At 36.2% G+C, this 23,273-nt stretch overlaps 1 protein-coding gene across 8 annotated transcripts; it reads right to left on the bottom strand.

Annotated features, from left to right (window-relative positions):
• On the bottom strand, nucleotides 2,864-21,999 carry LOC109712799 (conserved oligomeric Golgi complex subunit 3-like). Of its 8 annotated transcripts, none has more exons than XM_020236555.1 (26): nucleotides 21,708-21,999; nucleotides 20,623-20,723; nucleotides 20,393-20,476; nucleotides 20,169-20,276; nucleotides 18,253-18,297; nucleotides 18,091-18,165; nucleotides 17,897-17,992; nucleotides 14,098-14,175; nucleotides 13,126-13,211; nucleotides 12,965-13,031; nucleotides 12,810-12,872; nucleotides 12,613-12,714; nucleotides 12,346-12,450; nucleotides 12,185-12,277; nucleotides 11,971-12,059; nucleotides 10,794-11,013; nucleotides 7,999-8,082; nucleotides 6,812-6,928; nucleotides 6,691-6,723; nucleotides 6,352-6,438; nucleotides 6,181-6,243; nucleotides 4,809-4,925; nucleotides 4,627-4,719; nucleotides 4,180-4,305; nucleotides 3,967-4,067; nucleotides 2,864-3,324 (listed from the first exon to the last, which is right to left on the bottom strand). In XM_020236555.1, exons 2-26 carry the CDS (start codon nucleotides 20,692-20,694, stop codon nucleotides 3,195-3,197), a joined length of 2,334 nt encoding a protein of 777 aa, XP_020092144.1. In that variant the 5' UTR covers nucleotides 20,695-20,723; nucleotides 21,708-21,999; the 3' UTR covers nucleotides 2,864-3,194. The 8 variants fall into 8 exon arrangements, with proteins under 8 accessions (XP_020092144.1, XP_020092143.1, XP_020092146.1 ...); XM_020236554.1 differs by having other exon boundaries at nucleotides 3,028-3,324; nucleotides 20,623-20,720; nucleotides 21,708-21,726; XM_020236557.1 differs by lacking the exon at nucleotides 7,999-8,082 and having other exon boundaries at nucleotides 3,028-3,324.

Genomic DNA, 23,273 nt, shown 5'->3' with positions numbered 1-23,273 from the left:
TTACATAAGCGAAAATCATGTTATCACTCAGTTCTGAAAAGATTATTGCACCTATTGTTATTCCGAGTCTCCATAATAATTTAAAAAATAATTTAAATCTATATACATCCCAACAGGATTTAAGAGCCTTCGTAAGTACAGCACAATCACTAGAGAGAGAGAGAGAGAGAAAGAGAGAGAGAGAGAGAGAGAAAGGAACAATCCGTCGAAGAACATTGAATGATAAATTTAGGTTAACTCCCATTCCTAGGAGAGCTTTTTTATAAAATGACCCTCTAGAAATTAGAATTTGGCAAAATGACCCTGCCAAAATTTATTTTGTAAAACTAATCCTCCTTTCGCCACGTGGGCACCACGTCTGACATTTCTCTCAAAGACGGTGAATCGTTCACCGTCTTTATAATATCACTTATGAAGGCGGTGAAGGCGGTGAATGATTCACCGCCTTCTGAAGGCGGTAAACTATTCACCGCCTTTAGTGCAAACCCTCCACTCCCCCCCCCTGCAATTTCGCCTTGCCTGTGCCCTTGAGAAGGTGGTGAATGGTTCACAGCCTTCTGAAGGCGGTGCACCATTCACCGCCTTCACAGCAAATTCCTGCACCCCCTAAAACTTTGCAAGTCCTGAGTGTTGTGGCCTAGATAAGACGGTGAATTGTTTACCGTCTTTATAAAACGGTGAACGATTCACCGTCTTTAGTGCAACAACCGAACACGGGCCGTGTCCTAGAGAAGACGGTGAATCGTTCACCGTCTTCATATGAAAACGGTGAACGATTCATCGCCTTATGAAGACGATGAACCATTCACCGTCTTCATTAGGTATACCTAGGGCCCAGCCCGACCCCGACACCTCTCCCTCCTTGTCTTGCTTTCGCCCTCTCTCTCTCTTTTTCTCTCTATCTCCCTCTCTCTCTCTGCCCCTTCCTCTCCAGGAGCCCTCGCCGGTCGCAGCCGCCCCCGCCAGTCGCCGTCGCCCCCCGCATCAGCCGCCCGTGCCAACCTCCCTCAGCAACCCACATTGCAGGTAGCTCTCTCAGCTGCAATTATTAGCACAGTTTAGAGTAGGTTTAAAACCTAGTTTAAACTATGTTTAATTAAATATGCCATTAGCCTAGTTTAGGTGTAAACTAGGTGTAAACGAGCTGCTGGTCCTAGTTTAAACTATGTTTAAACCTAGTTTAAACCTATGTTTAAACCTAGTTTAAACCCTAGTCTAAACTAGGTAACTTAGTTTAAACCTACTCTAAACTATGTTTAAACCTAGTTTAAAGTTTAAACTAGGTTTAAACATAGTTTAAACTAGGATCAGCAGCTCGTTTACACCTAGTTTATAGGTTAAAGTTTAAATTAGTTTTAAACTTTTTGTTTAAACTAGTTTAATTTTGGTTTATACCTAATTTAACCTAATTTAAACCTAGTTTAAATTAGCTTTAAATCTAATTTAAACCTAACTAAAACCTAATTTAAACTAGGTTTAAACCTAGTTTAGATTAGGTTTAAACCTCATTTGTTTGTTGGTTCAAATGTTTTTTTTTCCCTCTGTTAAGGGTATGGGCAATTCGGACTTCTTGCTTGTAAATTTTCCCCCCTATTGCAAGCTTTCCATCATTTCTTTATCATTTCACTTAGATTTAGTTTATACAAATGAGAACATCGATTTACTTGCTGTGGGTGTAGTGGCCTCTACATTTGGTAATGTATTTATTCATCATTTCAAACATGTAGATGGAGAATGTTGTTGATTCTTAGTATATTTCAGTTCTTGTTTGAATTTTGATACTTTTAAAGATTACAAACCGTACTTTTCTGCCGTCAAACTCCTAGCCATTAGGCGAGTTCAGGTTTAAACTAGTTTTAAACTAGGTTTAAACCTAGTTTAAACTAGTTTTAAACTAGCCATTAGCCTAGTTTAGGTTTAATCTTTTGTATTATATTCACTATATATTTTAAAAGAAGATTTGAAAGATGTGACCAAGGACGTCGTGGGAGAGGAAGATCGAGAGACTGATTATATCTTATTGATTTAGATCGCATACTTTGTATAATATTATATATGACTTTATTTAATTCATATTTGTATATTTATTTGTGTTTTTATTGATATTTTTATCCGGTTGATTGTATCTTGTTATTCCACTCGTCTTATTGTGTTTCTTGTTGAAATATTTGTTCTTATGAAAATTCTTGCCTCAAACTTGTTCAAATTGTTTTTAAAATCGAACTGAAAAGAAGAGCTATTGCTGTTTAGTGTTTGCACTAAAGGCGGTGAATAGTTCACCGCCTTTAGTGCAAAATCCCCAAAAGCCAAAAAAAATTGGCTAAGTCCTAGACTGGGGGCTATTTGCATTAAAGGCAGTGAATCATTCACGGCCTTAAGTGCAAACAGCGGAGCACTAATAAGACGGTGAACCATTTACCGTCTTATCTGTGTTTTAGTCCTGACTCCAGGTTTAGTCCCAACTCCAGGACTTAGCCAAATTTTGCTGGGTGAAAATTTTACACTAAAGATGGTGAATCATTCACCGTCTTAGTTATGGCGGTAAATGATTCACCGCCTTCTCAAGGGCACAAGCAAAATTGTAAGCAGTTGGAAAGGAGGCCTTGTAAGGAAAAGCTGGAGCGAAGGAAGGGGGAGGGTTTGCACTAAAGGCAGTAAATGGTTCACCACCTTCAGAAGGCGGTGACATGAGATATTACAAAGACGATGAACAATTTACCGTCTTTGTGAGAAATAGATGACGTGGTGCCCACGTGACGAAAGAAAAGTTAGTTTTACTAATAAAATTTTGACCGAATCATTTTGCCAATTATGAATTTCTAGAGTCATTTTATAAAAAAGCCCTTCCTAGAAAAGAAAGTAATTCAGAGGTAAATATCCCATAAATGAAGAGATACAAATCCAAGCAAAAGTCCCTACAAATGGATAGTGGAAGAAGAAACATCGAGAAGTTATACAACAATGAATTTGGTCCATCTTAGCTAATCCCAAGTGGGATAATGAATACAACATCCTCCCGTCTGTAATCCAAGAGAAAAAGAAGGAAAAAAAAAAACAAATTGAAAAGTATCCGTTCTGATCAATCTAACAAAGATTTCTGATGAGAAACAAACAGCGAAGCTTATACTCAGCGACGGAGAGGCGACTTCAGATAGTAACGCGCAGATAAAATGGACAAGTAATGCGGCTTTCAGCTAAAGAAGGCCATCCAGTTGAGCTTGGAGCTCTTGTATTGACAACATGCCAATGTTTTGTATTTCTTCCGCAGAATATTCAGATTTTAGCAATGACTGTAGTTGCACATGAGCTTCCACAATATTTGTCCTGAGAAATGAAGAAAAATTATCATCAATTATAATTTTGATGACCATAGAACCCAATGAAGACAACCAGCAAAAGTTACAAACAAAATGATCAGCAAATTAAGCTACCAAACAGAAGTCCAAAAAAAAAAAAAAAAAAAAAAATGAAAAATGAAAAATGAAGAGCAAACAATTTGCAAATTTGCAACAGGCTAAAGTCTAATGAACAGAAGCTCCAAAAATCAATAGGTGCCTCCATTGGTAGGGGGCAAAAGACACGATAACTTAAAATCAGGCCACAGAGTGAAATGTCTTTGAAATTAGATGATTTAGATAGAAGAACATAAGCGTTGGTCAAGCCAGCCAATCCACCTTTTTGGCCTAACTTCTGCAACAACTTTCCTACTCCAGGAAGCAATAACCAGGCATTCGGCAAACAAAAAGCTCAAGTTTTTGCTGTTACATAAAGCTAAGATGAGTTTCCTAAGCCCGAAAAGAAAAAGCCTACTTTAAAGCTTCTGCCTTTTAGTGCAGAAAGAAGTTTCGGAGGGATTTAAGTGAAAAAAGATTCTACTCAAACAGCTAACTAAAAGAATTTCTAATGAAGTTCAGTCAGGGCCAAAGAGGCTCCTGGCAGGCAAAAGCAATGAAGCAAGAGCATTACTTGATCGGTTTGAACAAGATCATTCGTGTTGATGGGTTTTGGAGATAAAGCTTCATTTTTGCCAATACTTTAGGCAACTCTTGCTGGATGGCAGTTCCAACCTGTCATTAAAATTAAAAAGACAATTAAGACAAAAACTGCGGTAGAGACCTCCCAGTTAGTGCATTTAAAGCCACAGATAGACTGCATATGCAAGGCATACCCATGGCATACCTTTTTAACCAGCTCGGTGACTTTATCTGGTGAAGCAAATGCTTGATTCTTTAGAGGCCTGGCAAGAACTGAATCCGATTTCTGCCCTTGGCTAGCAGAGGATAATGCAACTTTCACAGCAGTTACCTAGCGAACAAAATTACTTTAGAATCATAGAAACAACAGATCTAAATTCAAAAACTATGCAACAGAATCATAAAATTATTTCAGAGGCATGATCTCTTCTTCACTCAAGAGAAAAAGAGGCTCCATGGATTCAATTAATAGTGGCCGAAGAAATTTTTCTACTCCAAGCAGATCAGTTTTCACTGGACTTTTACTTGAAAACAGATTCAGATTACACGTACTAAAAAGATATCTGAATTCATTGCAGTTCTTTTCACAAATCAGTGATAGATGTTAAGATGGTTTCCAGTTAACATGCAAAACATATGATGGATATAATACCTTAGTAACGAACGATAGCATAGGGTCCACAACTAATTTTGTGATGGACATAATGAACTCTTCACAGGTGGCTTTCAGACTTTTCTCGAGTTCCTGCAAACAAGATAAAATTAAACAACTTGGGTGTTTTAAGTGGCAAAAGAAACTTCACTCTTACGAAGATCTCGCGGCCAGCAGCTCACCTTCTTGGCATCAATCTGATTCTCTAGAATGCGAGGAGACAAGGTTCTTGCCAATGATGTTGATCTTGACCAGTCAAAAAGTGAGGCTTGACCTCTGAGAATCCTTCGCAAATGCTCCTGTAAAATGACCATTAAAGTAAACTTTTGATTTAGATTTAGCATAGAAAAGTAACAGAAAAAAAATCCACTCCTAGATATAGGATAATTTCTCGACATGTGGCAAGTTGCACGTACGTACTACTGTACTAATGTTGAGAGATCAGTTGCCGTACAACTACATGCAACGCTACTTAAATAAAAGAAACCTTAAAAATATTAATAGCTGTTCGGAATGGCACTGCACACATGACCATGTGGGCACATAGATTGCATACTAAGAAACCTGTATACTAAGATACCGCTCGAAATGATCATCAATCATCTATGAGGCACGGATACTTCAAATTTCATGCCGTACCCGTATCGGATACGTATCGGATACCGATACGCGCCCGATACTCGCCCGATACGTGTCCGATACGGGAATGAAGTATCGGGCATTTTTAAAAAATAAAAAAATATCGGATACTGCTCGGATACGTGAGGGATACGGGGGGATACGGGGGGGACACGGCCAGGTTCTTTTTTGATCTAAAATGATCGAAACTTAAAATTTTTTTAAAAAACTCATGTCCAAACCTATTAGAAAGAAGGAAAAGAGTGAGAAAAACGCCAATCAGTGTTCAATTTGTCATTTCATATATCTTTTTGCTCTTGATTGGTAGAAGGCGCTCCCTCTCATTCTATCTTCACACAGTATATGCTCTCTTTCATCTAATTTGTCAACCTAGCATTAAGCAACAAAGGCTATAGAAAATATGATTTTTTTTACTTCTCTATTACATTGCTACCATATTTTTTTATTACTATTTTAATAATAGAACTAACAAAACAGACATGTATATTGAATGACTAATTATCTAGTTTGTGCAACTACATATCTATTGTTATCATTTGATCAAGTTGGATGACAGTTGGTTTGATACTTTTTGAATTATTATTTTATATGATTGATTATCTTTTTTTATGCACATATGTAAAACAATTATACAAGTTAATACATATTAGAATATATTCTTTAATATAGTCCAGATATTCTGATTGTTCTTAATATATCATTACATATAATCAACATATATTTAAATATATTTAAAATAATATTTTATTCAAGTATATCCCGCGTATCGTATCCTAGAAGTTTTAGGAATTGCCATATCACCGTATCCGTATCGTGTCGTATTCGTATCCCCGTATCCGTATCTGTGCAACATAGTCAATCATCAATACTTTACTAACAAGTTATCAAAGGTGTAAAATAGGATCCTGTACGAACCAGCAAATGAGAAAAGTCTAGCTCCTTGTGCGTAACGGAGAATTCAATATCAAACGGTGCAATCTGGAATGAATAATAAATGCATTTGGGTCAGTACAGGAAAATATTAATTTACAAAAATGTATAGGAATTTCTGGTAGTGAAACGAAAAGAGATTTAGATGCAGCCCACCTGCTCTCGTAGAAGAAGAAGGTGCTTTATAACAAAAAGCTGTCCATCCATAGGCATTGATCTCTTTGCAATAGATTTGCTTGCATTCTGCCAGTAATACAGTGTTAAAGGTAATTTGTAGATCCAAACATTACTTCAAAATCAAGATATTGTTCTTCCAAAAATAATTGTCTCAGTTCAGTATCTAAGAAACGGATTGATACGACTGTAACTATTATGAACTGGATCTAGGATAAAGAATCAAGTCTAAGGTTCCTTGAATACCAGAGTAATAAGCACTTGAAACCTAATGTATTTGAGTTTGCCTGCAGGAATTAGTACATATAAAGGATTTCATACCTGTATTGATATTGAGCAGAACTCCACAGCTTCCTGAGGAACAAGGTAATCAGGGAAAAAATTTCTGTAACTCCTTAGGAAAGTTAACCTCTGAGAAACTATATAGTTAGCAGATGCATACCTGTGCTAGACCAGTAAAAACTGTTGGTTCTAAACAACGGTACAATTTTGATAGACATGATACTGTTTTCTCCAATGGCTGATACCATGTCTGAACTATGTCTGAATTATCAACAACCTACAGGTAATAAAAGATTCCACAAGTCACACTAAAATTTATCAACACTACGATGGAGAAATTATCAACAAATCAATCATCAATATAATAACAGATATATAAAACTGGAGAATTTCAAGCAATTTCGTGAAGCCACATCATTGCCCTTGCAGGAAACCCCCTTTCAAAAATTAAAATTTTCAATCAGTCCAACATTAAATATATAAGATAGAAATATCTTAGTATTTTATTTAAATTAGGTTTAGATCTATGATATAGAAATATCTTACAATCTTATTTTGGTTAGATGAAACCAGATTATAATTTGACCCTACTTTGAGTGACTTCCTGAAGCCACATCATTATCCTTGCAGACAACCCCTTCTAAAAATTTAAAAAGTTTAATAAATCCAACATTAAATTTATAAGATAGAAATATCTTAATATTTTATTTAAATTAGATTTAAATCTACGAGAAAGAAATATTTTAAAATTTTAGTTAAATTAGACTAGATAAGACTAGATTATAATTTGATCCTATTTTGACTCTAAATAGCAATTAAATCAAAGATAGAGATATACTAAAATAAGATAAAAGTGTGTTTTAAACAAGATAAATTTATTTGGATCAAATAACTTTAATATTTTATCTCTATTCTATGAATATATAAATTCTGGATTAGATTTGGGCTACGATTATATAAATTCCAAAAAAGGATGCCACTTTACATAGGGAAAAAAAAAAAAAAGAGAGCTTATTTTGGTGATCAAGGTATTTTTCTCTTTTTCTTTTACAATTCTCCTCCAAATAATTATGAACTCTCCTTTTACTTGCATTTTGTTTGTCAGGGGGAGGGCAGTTCTCTTTAGATATTTTTTCAGCAATTATCTTTCTAGGGCTACATTTTAGGTACAGTGTTTATTTTCCTTAATATTTCTGCTTTTGAATTATTCTACAAATTCTAGTTTTGCATAAAATGGAAGAGAATGTGAGTGCAAATAAACAAGTAAATTTTATTGCTAAAAAAGGTAGCACGTAGGAAGACAAGTAAAACTCTGAAAAATGATGGGAAAATGAGATAGTTACTAACACCAGCTTCTGAAGTAGTCTCAACTAATTGCTCCAGCTTTCCAGGGTAATCTAGATCTTCATCTGATGGACGGTAATTAGCGATCTGGAAACAGACATAATCACCAAAGAATGGTTGAAAGAAAACTATGAAGCTGTAAATGGTCGCTGCTATTTACATTAGGAAATAGTCTGGTATAAACTACTTAGCAATCAGCAACCAAACAGTTACTTTAGATCAATGATTGCTTCCCACCCTAATAAATGTTATAGCATATCGATCTAATTATCTAAGGAGAGCTTTCACAACCAGCATGTCAATCTAATTATCTAAGGAGAGCTTTCACAACCATCATCATATAATATTATGCACTTAACCAGCGCAGATTGGCCAAAGGATTTATGATGGCTCACCAGATGGTGGAAACATGGCAAGCACCTTAAATTAGCATTACCATTAGATATATGATGCAAATTAGCATTGCCATTAGATATATGATGCAGCAAATAAACCTCATTTTATTTTTGAATGCAATTTTCTTTTATTTTGTAGGTTCGTGTTTGATTCGGACTTAAATCTTTCAGTTTAGTTGATTTGGCTAACCCAAACCCTTTTCTCCAATAAACAAAGAAACAATCCCAAAAAGACCTTTGGAATTCCCAAAAAAAAGACCTTTGAAATTCCCAAAATTGCTTCGTTTTCTATGCATGACTCTTGGATGACCGTGTTATGTTGAAAACGAAAAGACAATAATTTATTATAAGAGGGCTCTCAACACTATAAATACATAGTTCTTGAAACCTTAAAGGAGATATATTTGGATGAATAGAAAATTCTACTCTCACTCTTTACCCTTGGTGTTCTTCTTCCCGGTGAGATCATCGACGCTTCTTCCTCGCGCCGAGATCGTCTTCTTCCTCAACTTGATAGTTATCGCTTCTTCCTCGTGACAAGATCAGCTTCTACTTTTACCCTTCCCCTTCTTCTGAGTCGCTACCTCATCTTCTTCTTTGCCGTTGCCGAAGTTCTACCCGTGGTGTACTGCCCTCCTCGTCGATCGTGAATCCCCCGCAATCGTGTGAATGGTGCACTTTTTGTATCTCTCATCTCCTGATATCCTATTATCCCCTTTTAATCTAGCCTTCCACCATTACCAACCATATTTGTCAAACAACCAAACCTAAATCTTTAAGTCCGATAAAGCCGAATTTACCTTTTGGAACTTGTATTTTCAGTTGGTTGTTATTATCTCATATATTGAAGGTTTATCATCATCTTAGTATTACTTCAATTCGATTTTAATTTTTGTCTGGCTGAAATTTTTGCTTCCTTGCTTAAAGTTCATCGGAATTGATAAATTGAATCTAGTTTTACCTTTTAACAAAAGCAAACTTGAAAATTCAATTTTAGCAACCTCTCGGTTTGCATCAATATGTAACAATAGCATTTTATGCACCAACTATCCTTTTGATTTAATCACAAGTAGTCAACAAGCAAAAGTCTAAACATCTGCTAAAATCATCAACAATTGAAATCTAGAGTCCCAATGTGACAGAGATTAAAAAAAACCCCAAAGATATTTGCAGTGTGGCAAAACAGCACCCTGCAACAAGGATTAAAGTGCCACCCCATGTCATATGGCACAGGGTGGCACTACCGTGCGTTCGTTTTGTGTGTGTGTGTGTGTGTGTTGTGGGTTTTTTTTCTCTTTTCGCACATTCCCTACCCTGCGAGAGGCTCCGATCCTATCGGTCCGAGCCCTCCGCTTTCACCACAGACATCCATTGTTTCTTCACAAATTATTTTTCCTTGTCGCACCGTGAAACTTTCAGCGAACCAGGGCACAAAATCAAACTCGATAATAAAATTTTGAGACACATCTAACATAAAATTCTTTTTTTGGAGTTAGAAGATTGAAAATACTGATAAAATTAGAAACTAAATTACATCAATTGATACTTACGTTATTTAATTTATTTGTCATATAATTTATTACTAATTTTTTATGGATAGATCTAACAAAATTTTATGATACACCGCGACGATCTGTGGAATTAAGTAGTCATCTCTCTGTAAAGGTGTAAATTTTATATAATTATTGTACTAGTGAATTCTATTATTATATTTTAATTTCTATTCTCTATAAGGTATAGTTGTACTTTATATATAAAAAAGCTTACCAGTATGTTAATTGAAGAGTATTGTAAGCTATATATAGCCAATATTCATAATTATTTGACTAAACCTTTCAAAATAATATTATAAGAGCTCATTGGGACCAAAAAAACTATAATAAGCCCGTGTCAAAGCATGTCATTAGGAGATCATGCGTATCCATCGGCACGCAAGCGTGCCACGTGTCGGCAGGGAAGCATGCTTGTGCCGTATCGTGCCAGGCAAACAACGGCAGACCCCGGTGCCACAGCACTTTAATCCTTGCCCTCCAAAACAAAATTATATATAAAACCTAGAGAAATCAGCTAAAATACATAAGGCACTTGGACTCAGCCTGCAACTGGGGCTAATGAGAGCCCTTTTAATCAACTTACATAGCAGCAATATACCAGAGTTTGGCTTATTATGGCACCTGCAAAGGTCCCAGAAACAAGAGTAAATGTAGGCCCATTGCGTAGTGGGAAGCAGTCAAATGCCATGACTTCAGCCACTAAAGAATCATTTTTTCAGATCTTTTGATGCAATAAAATGCGTGCACACTGATAAAGTAAACAGCCTACTTAGTGGTTTCCAGAAATATAAACACCATCAGAATTAACGCAATATAACAATCACGAAAGTACAAGTTATGCAAATATTACCTCTTCGCGGATGTGCGTCCTGGCGCAAAACGTTAATCTCTCATGAATGTCTGCTAGAATTCTTTGTAACGTGGGATGTAATCCAGCTACTGACTCACCACGTCTACTAAGCTGCTCTCCTAGAACTTCAACTTTTACTATGTCTACAAGTTCACAGAGAGAATCAAGGTTTGCCTCATGTATCAACTTTGGGCGCAAAGTATCATACAAATATGTGCACCTGAATATTAGAAAGCACAATTTAAGCAATCAAATAAACAAAGTTCAAATAGCTGACCACATAACTCCGGCAAAAAATAAATAGAGCAATTAAAATGGGAAAATAAATCTAGAAAGGCTAAATAAGAGAGCGATGGTATTAGACACACCAGAATGGCCCAAAAATGCTCCGCTGACAAACGAAAGCAGTCGCATTAAAGGAAGAAAACATGTGAATTGCAAAAAACTGTTGAAAGTTATAAATTTCTTTTGTGCTCAGGAAATTTAAAATCAAGTTCTGAGTTAGTCCATTCCTTTTCCATCCTATTTCTGCTGAAAATTTTGATAACACCAGTGGAAGTCTATACCAGTACAAATATGCTGGATAATTTTAAGGTATAAACATTCCACATCATGATTACATCAAGTATTTTCAAATGAATGACGTATAGTCTTCAGTTTGAGACTTGCTTCTTATATCTATGTCTGATAAATGATGTACAACATCATGGACAGTGGAATTATTCTGATTAAATGCCATGCCTCTAAAATCCCACATGCATGTCTATCCTCTTCCACTTTTTGTTTTCTATAATCTACTATCGTCCTTATCTTATACAAAGGAATCTGGCATGTCTAAGTGCATTTGGTGAGGACATAAGGTCTTAAACAGGAAAAGAATTTGTCACACCCCATTATCCCCTCATTGCAATATGTTCAGAAAGTTCAAAGATATATAAGGTCTTGCATTCCATGTTACCATCTTGGAAAGTTCAAGTTAAGAATTTCAAGTATTATGGTCAAAGGCACTTTTGATAGTACCTCACACCATTAATAAGCAATAGAACTCTTCTTTTCCCACATGACTCCTGCATGAACAATTAATGCTCCAAGTTCTTTCTTCTATCATTATACAGTTTAACAGCTACTCACGGAAGTAAAAAATTGGAAAAATCATGTGGAGAAAAAAAATACTCACAAAGGGTCTATTAAAGGAGCCATGTTCGTGACATCGGAAGAAGATGACGGAAAGAAGTAATCAAAAAGCTGGTGTTCAAACTGGCAAACCTGGAAGACATTGCATAATTAGATAACGAGCGCTAACCAAATTATGCAACAGGAATATCATAAAGAAGATAGTAGAACTCTCCTAATATAAACACATATTTGACATGAGTCTACAGTAAACTAACCTCCATTAAATATGCACATCCAGACCTAGTTAATGATGGCAAGGCCTCTTTTTTTGTAAATTCAGAGATCCGCTGCTGCACTATACCTTTGACCTATTCAACAACCATCATTTATTCAGAAGGCATTGCAAGAAAATATACAGCAAACATAATCAACTTACCAAGTATAGTCTTTGCTCACAATAAAGCTTGTGGCATTCTGAGAGAATCTGTGCATATTCTTTCCTAGAAGATCTACTTTCAATTTCCCCAAGAACAGGTTTCAGCTGCAATAATTCGAAATTTGTTAATTAATCAATTTTCATCAAACTTCTTTACCATTTCGAGATCTTGACATTGAGCAAAGGAAATGCTTTCATGAATTAATCTCCTTTCCGTATAGTACCTAAAACTTTCATAATAATCTATAAGGCAATGAGAATATATACCTCACTAGCAGCTGCCTTGAAGCGAACATATATAACAGATGCCTCCACACCCTCTGGAACAGCTGTTTTGCTTGAACCACTGCTTCGAATTGCAGCTTGTACCTATGAATAATACACTTAAACAGATATCCAATCTTTTTCTTTCTATCCATGTTGGTTTCTCTCACAAGTATAACCAAGATAGCAACAAGAGTTACCTGAGATGAAGCACCTTTAAGGACTGAAACCACGTGAGATCGAATCATACCTAATGCTCTTGACTGCATGAAAAAGGATCTGTCTCCTGTCAATATACCTAGGCTATTTGCAGGTGTACTTCATCTAGAAGGAAAGTGATATCAAATGACTTTACCTGGAGTTGCCGAAATTTGACCAAGTAAACAGCAGACTCAGCATATTGTGGATTGCTTTCAACATACCTAGGCTTATCAGTGAAAGACACTTGATCAAAACTTGCAGTCCATAGGGAAAAAGATGTAGACAAATGGACATAAAGAAGAAATGTTCACTGACGAGATGCAATCATCTAGACGTTTCAACAGCGGAAGAAACTGTGCGCTTCCAATACTCATGTTTGGAGAATAAAAACTGGTAGAAACCTGTAAATAGCAAAATAAACCTTGATACAAAAAGACTGCGACCAAGTTCCAAAAAACTTACTGCATGCATTCTAGCAAGCATTGTGGCACAAATCAGGAGAACTATCTAGATATATACAGATATTCTAGAATGTTACTCATCAGCTGAAAGATATTCATAAAGAACTGATGTATAAATCTTATAATGACATTCTTTCTTCTTACACTTGTATCAAAAAGGATTATTTCTGACATTCCTATGTATTAGATAGATGCTTTAATTTATGTTCACTGTTAAACTTTATAATGCAGCTTTTCCTAATTTTCATTTTAAATTGCATTTTAAGTTGCCGTACAACACATCACAGTACCTATAAGGCTATACAATTACAAAGGGAAAAGGAATTGGCTGCATGTCTGTCGATGTGCTCTAGCATGTCACCAACTTTCATATACCATAGAACCATGAGTAATATAAATTAGTAATTTCATGTAAGAAGACATTCAATAATTATGCAATAGCATTCCGTTGTTGCACCGCATTCTAAATTCTAAGGAATCGTCTTTTAGGCAATTCTAACAAAGAAAGGATCCAGCCAACAGATAACTAATGGATAGAGGGCAGTGGTGTGACTTTGAGGGTATACAATATCACTAGAAAATACCTTTCAGTAGATTCTTAATGGAAGTGTTCAAGCTGCCAGCAAGCTAAAATGAAATGTCGATATGTAATTAAACTGCAAAGCATGCTCTAACAACAGTATACGGCAATAGATGAGATAATCAGCAGTTTAAAAGTGGCCAACCACACTATGATTCTTAAGTCTTTGCAGTATGTTAAATAATTATCATAATAAAGAAGAAATATGACAATAAGCATCCAAAGTACTTGGCTATCAAACCTTACATTCTCCAACTCATCAAAATAGTTGAGCTTACTACGAAGCGCATCAGCAAATTCGATCAATCTTTGCTTTTCCATCAACTAAAATTATTAACAGGGAAAAGATTTAATTAGAATCACCTGAATTAGAATTTAAATAAATTGACAACAATGAAAAATTTTTAATTGGCTTAAAAAATTTTCAAATAACGAAAATAAATCAATAGTAAACATAAAGACAGAATTGTCAAGGCTTTCTATAGGCATTCATCAGAAAGGTTTTAGATCATAAAGGCTTACACATAGCACATCATAAAAAGACTCTAGGCTATTATGCTGTTAATTTAAAAAGGATTGGGAAAAAAAAGAGACTTTTGAACAGATTCTTCATTCTAGTATTACATCTAACTACTCTGAAAGTAAGGATTGCCATGCCACCGGCATAGCCAGTGTCGGTGGCAATTCTACTACTATTTCTAACTTCTCTGAAAACAAGGATTGCCATGCCACTGGCACGGCCCGTGCCATTGTACCACCGATACGGCACAGCACGACACAGCGGCACGGACCGTGCCGGTGTTGGCACGATTTTTTTTTTCCAAGTAATGTTAGCATTGCCAATGGCACACTAGCAATGCCGACACCTTGTGCCAATGGCACGCTAGCAGGTTTTGGCACCAAGGTATTAAGTGCCGCCCCGTGCCGTACGGCACGGGGCATGCCATACCGTGCCTCGGACCCTCCCTAGGTGCCGCGGCACATGACCCATGCCGCTCCAGACAGAGCAGCACGCGGCCATGTGCCGCGGCACTATGCCGCGTGCCGCCCTCTTTTTTTCTTTTTTTCTTTTTTTTTTGGTTTTTTGGCTTTTTTTTGGTTTTTTCTTTTTTGTTCTCTGGGATACAGAGCCCCCCCCACCGGCCATCTATATTGCCCTTTTTTTTTACTTTTCTCTTATTTTTTTGACATTGTGTTGTCTTTTTGTCAACTTTTTTTTTTTGCTTTTTGGCTGATGCCTTTGTTTTTGCCTTTTGGCTTTTTCTTTTGACTTTTTCTCTTTTTTTTTTGTTAAATTAAAAATTTATAATTTAACTTCTTATTTATTAATATAGAAGTAAATTTTTAGTTGACAAATCTAATCCATACCGCAAGACCTGAGCTCTCCGCTTCCACCACAGACATCCATTTTTCCTTTGCAAAATATTTTGTCAAAATTTGTCGCACCGCGAAATTTTCGATGAATCAGGGGAATAAAAATCGATCTCTTAAACAAATTTTGATCAGATATTTTTTAAAAGAATAAAAAATAAAAAAATATGGATGTAATTGCCGTACTATTCTGGTTGTTCTAGTTATTATATGCTTCCTAATCGAATCAATATATAGATCTTGAAATGTTTTTAGAAAAAATAAATTTTTTTGTCATTTTATCTGTTATAATTTTTTTAATTCTAAAAAAATTAAAAACAAAAGAATTTTCAAATGTTACAGCAAGTATAGTTGTACTTTTCAAATAAAATAAAAAATAAAAACAAAAGAATTTTAATTTCTATTCTACATCAGATATAGTTGTACTTCATATACAAAATGCTTACATGCATGTTAATTGATGAGTATAGTAAGCTATACATAGCAAATATAAATAATTATTTGTCTAAATCTTTCAAAATAACATTATAAAAACTTATTGGAACCAAAAAAACTTAAATAAATCCGTGCCAAAGTGTGCCAGTAGGAGGTCATGCGTATCCATCGGCACGCATGCGTACCACGTGTCGGCACGGAAGTGTGCCCGTGTCGTACCATGCCAGAGAAAGAGCGGCACGCCCCCGTGCCACGGCACTTTAAACTTTGTTTGGCAAGATATTTTTTTCAAGTAATGTTAGCTTTTTAGGACATTTTAAGATTTATAATGCATATAAACTTGAACCAAATTATCTCTCATGTAGTTCAAGCCGAAATAGTCATATACAACTCATGAAAGTGTATAAATGCTAATGTAAGATTAATAATTAATAATATATAATATTAGAGATAATTCTATATGTCCAAATCATAACTCTCAAGTCTGAACTTTTATACTTCATTGCTAGTAGTACATAAAGTGTCTAGGTGGATCATAACGGTAATTGTCATCATCGGTTACTAGATTGATCTCTCGACTATATAAATGTTGCTGATACTGGTGAAATCTTATTTGGTGCCGGTACATCTCATAATAATTGCGAACATATTCATTACAGCGGCTTGTATCGTGATGTACGTGTACCATTGTGACCGGCACCGGCACAAGAAAAACGGTGACACCATCAAAAGATCACTTTTGACATTTTAGAATAGAAAAAATGAGTAAATAGATCTATCCAAACTGTACTAGTTCGATACGGACAGGCAAGGAGTGATACAGAGGCGGCACGCTACGATATGAGGCGATACGGAGGCGGCATGCCGCGATACAAGCAGTGTTTGAAAAGGTGCGCCTACTGCGCGCGCCTCGACGCCTAGGCGCGAGACGAGGCGCTATTGCTGAGGCGCGCACCTCAGGCGAGGCGCACATAAGGCACGCACCTCGCAATATTTAATGTTATTGGGTTTTGGATTAAAGTTTTCAGGTTGTTGAGTTTCGGATATAAATGTTATGTTTTAACCCGATAAGATTATTAAAAGATCATAAAAGAAATATATCTACCGCCCTCTCCTCTCCCTCTCGTGTTTCCGTCCCTTCTCTGTCCGTGGGCTTCCAGCAAGCATCCTCAGCCATCCTGACAGCAGGAACAAGCAATGAGGAGCAGCGGTAGCAAGAAAGCAAGAGTAGCATCAGTTTTTTATTTGCAGCGGCAGCAGAACACGAGCAGCCGCAACAAGCAGGCAAGAAGCAAGAGCAATCAAGTAAGTATTGCCTCTATACTCCAATATTTTTCTTTTGAATCTATTTTTTAGTTATTTTTTTCAGGATTTGATATATTAGTGAGATTTTGTCTTTTTTTTCCATATGTTTTTATTTTTTTGTTTTGATTGCATATTTATTGATCCAGTGCTTCTGTTTTGAACATGTTTTTAGTTATTTTTATAGGATTTGATGTATTTGTGAGATTTTTTTTCCCCATATGTTTTTACTTTTTTTGTTTCAATTGCATATTTCTTGATCCAGTTTTTTCTTTTGAACGTGTTTTTATATTGAATCATTTTCAGCTTACAGAATTGTATTAGTGACAACTTAACAATTTGTATATACCTACATCATTCATAGTGACTGAAAATGATTCATTAATGTGCGCCTCACCTTCTTGAGGCGCGCCTCACAGTGTGCCTCGCGTCTAGGCACCAGAAGAGTCTTACATCTTTTTGCGTCTCGCACCTTTTCAAACACTGGATACAAGGCAGCACGCCCATAGTTTCTAGCTACCAGGCGGCACAGACCCGTGTCATTTGCCGGTACACCATCGGCATGGTACTTGTACCACTTGTAGGTACGCCACCAGCACGGTGCGACACGAGCCCATGCCACGGGCACAGGCAATCCTTGTCTAAAAGTGAATCATATTAAACTTTCTGTATGTACATGCAATAATATAATCAAGTAGTATTTACAAATTTAGTTTCCCTCAAAACCATCAACATACAAATAGAAAATTTAGAGTCAAATATTGAGCTTCTAGTAAACTCATTATCATGCACATTTGAAACAACATCTTTGATAGTAAGAACTTAGATGCCCATAAAAATATCAGTTAACACATCCAAAATAAGAAACAAGAAATACACATACAAAACTGTAAAAGGTGATGAAAAAGGAAAACAAAAACATGTTTCAGGGACATACTAGCCGATCGCATGCATCATGCAAGGTTTTAGTCTTTGTAGCAACCGACTGGTGCAGTGACTGCAGCTCACTAAACAAATTTAGGGTATCATCCACCTGCAAGGGGGAGGTACCTTTAAAGCAGTTTAAAATTCACAAGGCTGAGATCTGCAATCCTAACAAATAAAGAAAATTAGCTATAGACACGAGCATACTTGTTGAAGGATTCCATCACATATTTGGAAACGTTCCATTAGTGTATTCACATAGAAACGATACTTCTCCTCTGTCTGTTAAGAACTAGGAAAGTGAATAAACACATAAAATCATATAAAAGCTAACTATTTCATGATAAAGAGTGACCTGTGAACACCAACCTCGGACTTCATAGCTGACTCCAATTCTATAAACCATTTGTAGAACTACAAGGAAATTGACACTATCAATAAGCAGAAAAGCATTAAATTAATGGCTGATGCTTCATTTAACCTTATACTACTAAATCATGGAAACGATGAGCAACAGAAAGTCAAGGTTTAAAGTGCCGTGGCACGGAGGGGTGCCGTTATGTCCCTGGCACGGTACGGCACAGGCACGCTTGCGTGCCGACACGGGGCACGCTTGTGTGCCGATAGATACGCATGATCTCCTACTGGCACGCTTTGGCACAGACTTATTTAAGCTTTTTTAGTTCCAATAAACTCTTATAATGTTATTTTGAAAGATTTAAATAAATAATTATGAATATTTATTATGTATACTTTACTATACTCATCAATTAATATGCATGTAAGCTTTTTGTAAGTAAAATATGACTATACTTGATGTAGAATAGAAATTAAAATACAATAATAAAATCCACAAGTATAATAATTATTTAAATTTACATCTTTACATAGAGATGACTGTTTAATTCGACATAGATCGTCGCACTTGATCATATGGCATATTATCATCTGCAGATACAAGATTTTATTTTGAAAATGTTGATATAAATATTACTGGTATTTGTGAGAAAGCTATATATTCCCAATATTACATCCATATTTTTTTATTTTGTTATTCTTTTTAAAAATATCTTATCAAAATTTGTTTAGGAGATCGATTTTTGTTATCTTGATTCACCGAAAGCTTCGCGGTGCGACAATTTTTGACAAAATATTTTGCGAAGAAAAAATGGATGTCAGTGGCGGGCTACGGGTTCGGGCCGACATCCGAGGGGGGTGCGGGGCTTCGCCCCCCGCGGTATGGATCAGATATGTCAATTAAAAATTTGCTCATATATTGATAAATAAAAAGTTAAAAAAAGGCATTCGCCAAAAAGCAAAACAAAAGTTGAAAAAAAGATAACAAAGTGAAAAAAAAAGACAATATAGATGGCCCGGCCGGCGCTCAATACCCTAGAAAACAAAAGAAAAAAGAAAAAACCAAACAAAAGGCAAAAAAAAAAACAAAAAAACAAAAAAAAAACAAGCACGGCACGGCACAGTGCCGCGGCACCTTTGCACGTGCCGCGGCACCCTTGCGCGTGCCGCTTTGTCTCGAGCGGCACGCGAGGGGTGCCACGGCACACAGGGTGGATCCGAGACCCCCCCCTGTACCGTGCCCTTTTCTTAGGGGCACGGTACGTGCCGCACCGGCACAGTGCGGCACGAACGAGATTTGAAACCTTGACAGAAACAAATAAATAATCATCATATGCTGGGCATATATCTAAATAGGTTGTCACAGAAAATTAATCAGAAATATACTGGGCCAGCATGAAAAGACAACTTGCATTTTTACAAACGAATTTGCCTCTAGGTGAAATTAACTTCCATTTTGCCAATTTGCATGACTCTTCTTCCTATATAGAACATTAGAACTTCACCAAAAAGTGCCTGGAACTTCAGTTGGATAGAATACTGAAAACAATCAAACAGTAGCAAAAGCCATGAGGCTCAATGGATTTAACGATTTCCCTCAAACCCCACTAAGAATGTATTAGGCTTCAAGATAAAGATATCATAAGCTAGAAAAAAGATATTCAAACTCCAATTAAGATGGCAAATTATCTCTTACGCCTAGATGATATAATCCAAAATTAACACATAAACCTATAGGTAATTGCCATCCTGATTGTTCACAACCTTAAAGCTTATCAAGAAGTATTTCATGAAAACAGAGTTAAGCCCATAACATGAATGCCAATCTGAATTGAAATTCATAGAATATTAATAACTGTTCTTCGAAGTGCAATTCAAAAATAGAACAGATCAAACCAACAATGACAAAAACAAAGGTGGAGAAAAACCTGATGCGTGTTAACCAAAACAGCATCTATCTGCCCGGCCTTTTCGAAAGTAGAATCTTCCATCGAAACCGATAACTCGCCGCTCTTCACCGAGATCTCCTTCTGAGACTGCAACATAGCCAATAAAAGATCATCAGATCGAACCAGCTAGATCAACACAATGCGCATCCAAGATCAAACAAATCAACCTAATAAGATCATCAAAAGGGCCTCAAATCACTCACCAGATTCGGCGGAAACGGCCGCTCCGCAACGGTATGGGAGAGCGCCAAGATCGTCGCTTTCTGCTGGTCCGTGAGCGGCGCATTCTACAAAATCGGAATCAAACGGCATATGAGAACGAGATCTAGTGATCGGAGAGAGGAAAAACTAGTAGATCTGATCACATCGAGTTGCGTATCCTGGAAAGGTTAGGAGTAGGGGAGGAGAGATTAAGGTTCTGGAGATGGATCACCTGCTCCCAAGTGGAGGCGAAGCTGTAGCCCTTGGAGACGGCGCCGGATTTGGGGAGAGTGGTCGTCACCATGGGAGAGGACGAGAGAGAACGGAGATCTCCTTCACAGTTTTTGTTGAATAGGGTTAGGGTGGGAGGAGGGGGCGCGAATGGGGTGGGTAGCGAATAGGGTTAGGGTGGGAGGTGCGCTCGTGTGAGCCCAATTGTGCTATTTTGGGTTCGAATTAAAATTAGGGTTAGGATTATATTAGTTGTCAAATAAATATATTTAGGGCGTGTTTGGTTCGCTTCTTTTTCACCCTGGAATCGGAATCGGAATGGACAAATCCGTTTGTGGGTGTTTGGTATGCGAGAGTCCCATTCCAATTCCGATACCCGAGTGGAATGGGAATCCCCCAATCATAGTTAGTTAATTCGGATTCAGCAAAAATTCGGTACGGGTATAATTCGGATAAAATTCGCCTTCTAATTTTTAAATTCATTGAAAAAAAGGGCTATAAAACGGATTCGCCAATTATTCGGATACGTGATTTATACGGATATTATACGTTCACCAATTAAAAATTCGGGATCAAAAATTCGGCTATTAAATTAAGTTTTTTTTCTCTCAAGATTTACACTATTAGCATAAATACTTATATTTTTTAAGAATATAAGAATAAAGAGCTACAAAATTAAACTAATTAAGTAAAAAAAATAGTAAACTATATTATGCCTCAAAATAAATAAATAATTAAGCAAATAAGAGATCAAGATAGTCCATATTTAAATGTAAAATATAAAAGGTTCACATACAAGCATAGTTAGAAACTAAATAGAAGATGAAACTGGCACTTTGCATAGTGCATACTAGCATATCTAAATTCTAAAGTCTAAACAGTAAACAAATAAAAGATACATAAAGTGTAGAAACCCCACTGAGTCAGTGGTCCATGAAAGACCACAACAAAATTTTCCTTTTGCAAGTGTCAGAGAATGGACACATTCAATTTAAGCACTCGAGCCATTTGTGTATAAAAAAGTATGCATCAGATGGACTAAAAGCTTCCAACTTTTGCTTTGAAGAATGAAAACTCAAATCGTACCTGGTTTGTAAAGAACCACCCGATTACTGATCTATCGTTGGATAGCGGAAGCGGAAGAGGAAGAGGAAGAGGCGGGAAGGAGGGTTTCGATTTCTGAAGAGTGATGAACCCGATCTTCGATCTTCGATTTCTGAAGAGGAGGGCTTCCGATGGCGTTCGGCGAGCGGCCGGAAGGGAAGAGGGGGAGGGGAAGGACCGCGACCGCCGCAGGGGTCGGTGGCAGGGCCGCACCGCCACAGGGGTGAGAAGTTAGGGCAAACCCTTGTTTTGGGACTTGGGTCTCGGATACCAATTATCAAAGCCCTTTGCCACTTGCTCCAGAGACGATCGGTGTTTGGATAGATACTATAGAATAAAAAAAATAGCCGGTAGATATATATAAAAAATGGATATGTTAGTGGGAATAATTATACCAGCTTATTTTAAGTACCCGAGAACTACTATTCTAGCGTAAAAAATTAACGTTTGAGTATAAAGGGGGAATAAGGGGTTATTCTACCTCTTATCCCCAATCCAAACGGGGCCTGAAAGTTTTTTTTTTCTGTTTTGGGCCACCCGCGAGACCCGCGAGTCCACGTCGCAAGCTTGCAGCATGCGGCAGCAACCGCGCCGTTCTTTTGGGCCGAATTATTCGCGAACCGCGTTTAATTCGCGAATAATTATTTTTACCCAAAAAAACATGCTTTTTCCAAATTTTTGGGAAAAATATGAAAACGGCTGTTTTATTCGGCTTTTCAAAAATTCGCGAATAATTTCCGAATTAACTAACTATGCCCCCAATCACCCCTTTTTCAATCTGGCCCGGGAGGTCGGATTGGAAGTTGAATTCGAACAGAATGGATATTTATTTGGATTAAATTTATTTTTTCAACTTTTTAAATTAAAATATGAGTCTAAATTTAGAAATTAAATTTTAAATTTTAAATTTTAATTTGAACTTGAATTAAAAATTAAAATTTAATCAAGTATTTCGAATCTAACTTATGAATTTAAATTTAGATTAAATTTTAATTTATATAAAGATTTATTCAATTTTTATTTAAAACTTAAATTAAATTTATGATTCAAATTAAAATTTAAATTATAATTTCAAGTTTGAATTTGAATAAATAGAAATTTAATTTATATTTCGAATTATCCACTCAAACTTCAAAGTTTAATTTTTTAAAAAAATAGATTTAAAATTTTATTTCAAAATTTTGATGTAAATTTTTAATATTTAAATTTTAATTTGAATTTAAAATAATATGTTATAAAGATAAAGTTAATATATTAATCTGATTACGTTTTTTTTATTTATCTGAACCAAACACTGACAATGGGAATGATTTATTCCGATTTCGATTCAGGTGATAAACTAAACAGAATTAGGTAATGAGTCATTTACATTCCGTTTCCAGCTTATTATTTCGATTCCGATTTTGATTCCGATTCTGACTCCGAACCAAACACACCCTTAATATAAAATTAACAGCTATTTAAAATAATTGCCGCTAAGGGCATGTTTGGTTGTCCTTAAGTAACCGAAGTGAAAAAAGTCACTTTTCGAAAAGTGACTTTTACAAA

The sequence above is a fragment of the Ananas comosus genome, linkage group 7 (genome assembly GCF_001540865.1).
Source record: "Ananas comosus cultivar F153 linkage group 7, ASM154086v1, whole genome shotgun sequence".
Lineage (NCBI taxonomy): Eukaryota > Viridiplantae > Streptophyta > Magnoliopsida > Poales > Bromeliaceae > Ananas > Ananas comosus.
Note: the sequence above shows the minus strand (reverse complement) of the source record. Positions and strands in the feature narration are given on the sequence as shown.

What these genes read in the sequence shown, in the direction of transcription:
- LOC109712799 (XM_020236555.1), bottom strand. Translation starts at nt 20,694, where the DNA reads ATGGTGACGACCACTCTCCCCAAATCCGGCGCCGTCTCCAAGGGCTAC. An exon ending in GTGATGGAATCCTTCAACAA is followed by an intron (nt 17,993 to 18,090) that starts GTATGCTCGTGT and finishes TCCCCCTTGCAG; the next exon opens with GTGGATGATACCCTAAATTT. An exon ending in TTCTTCTTCTACGAGAGCAG is followed by an intron (nt 6,244 to 6,351) that starts GTGGGCTGCATC and finishes TATTCATTCCAG; the next exon opens with ATTGCACCGTTTGATATTGA.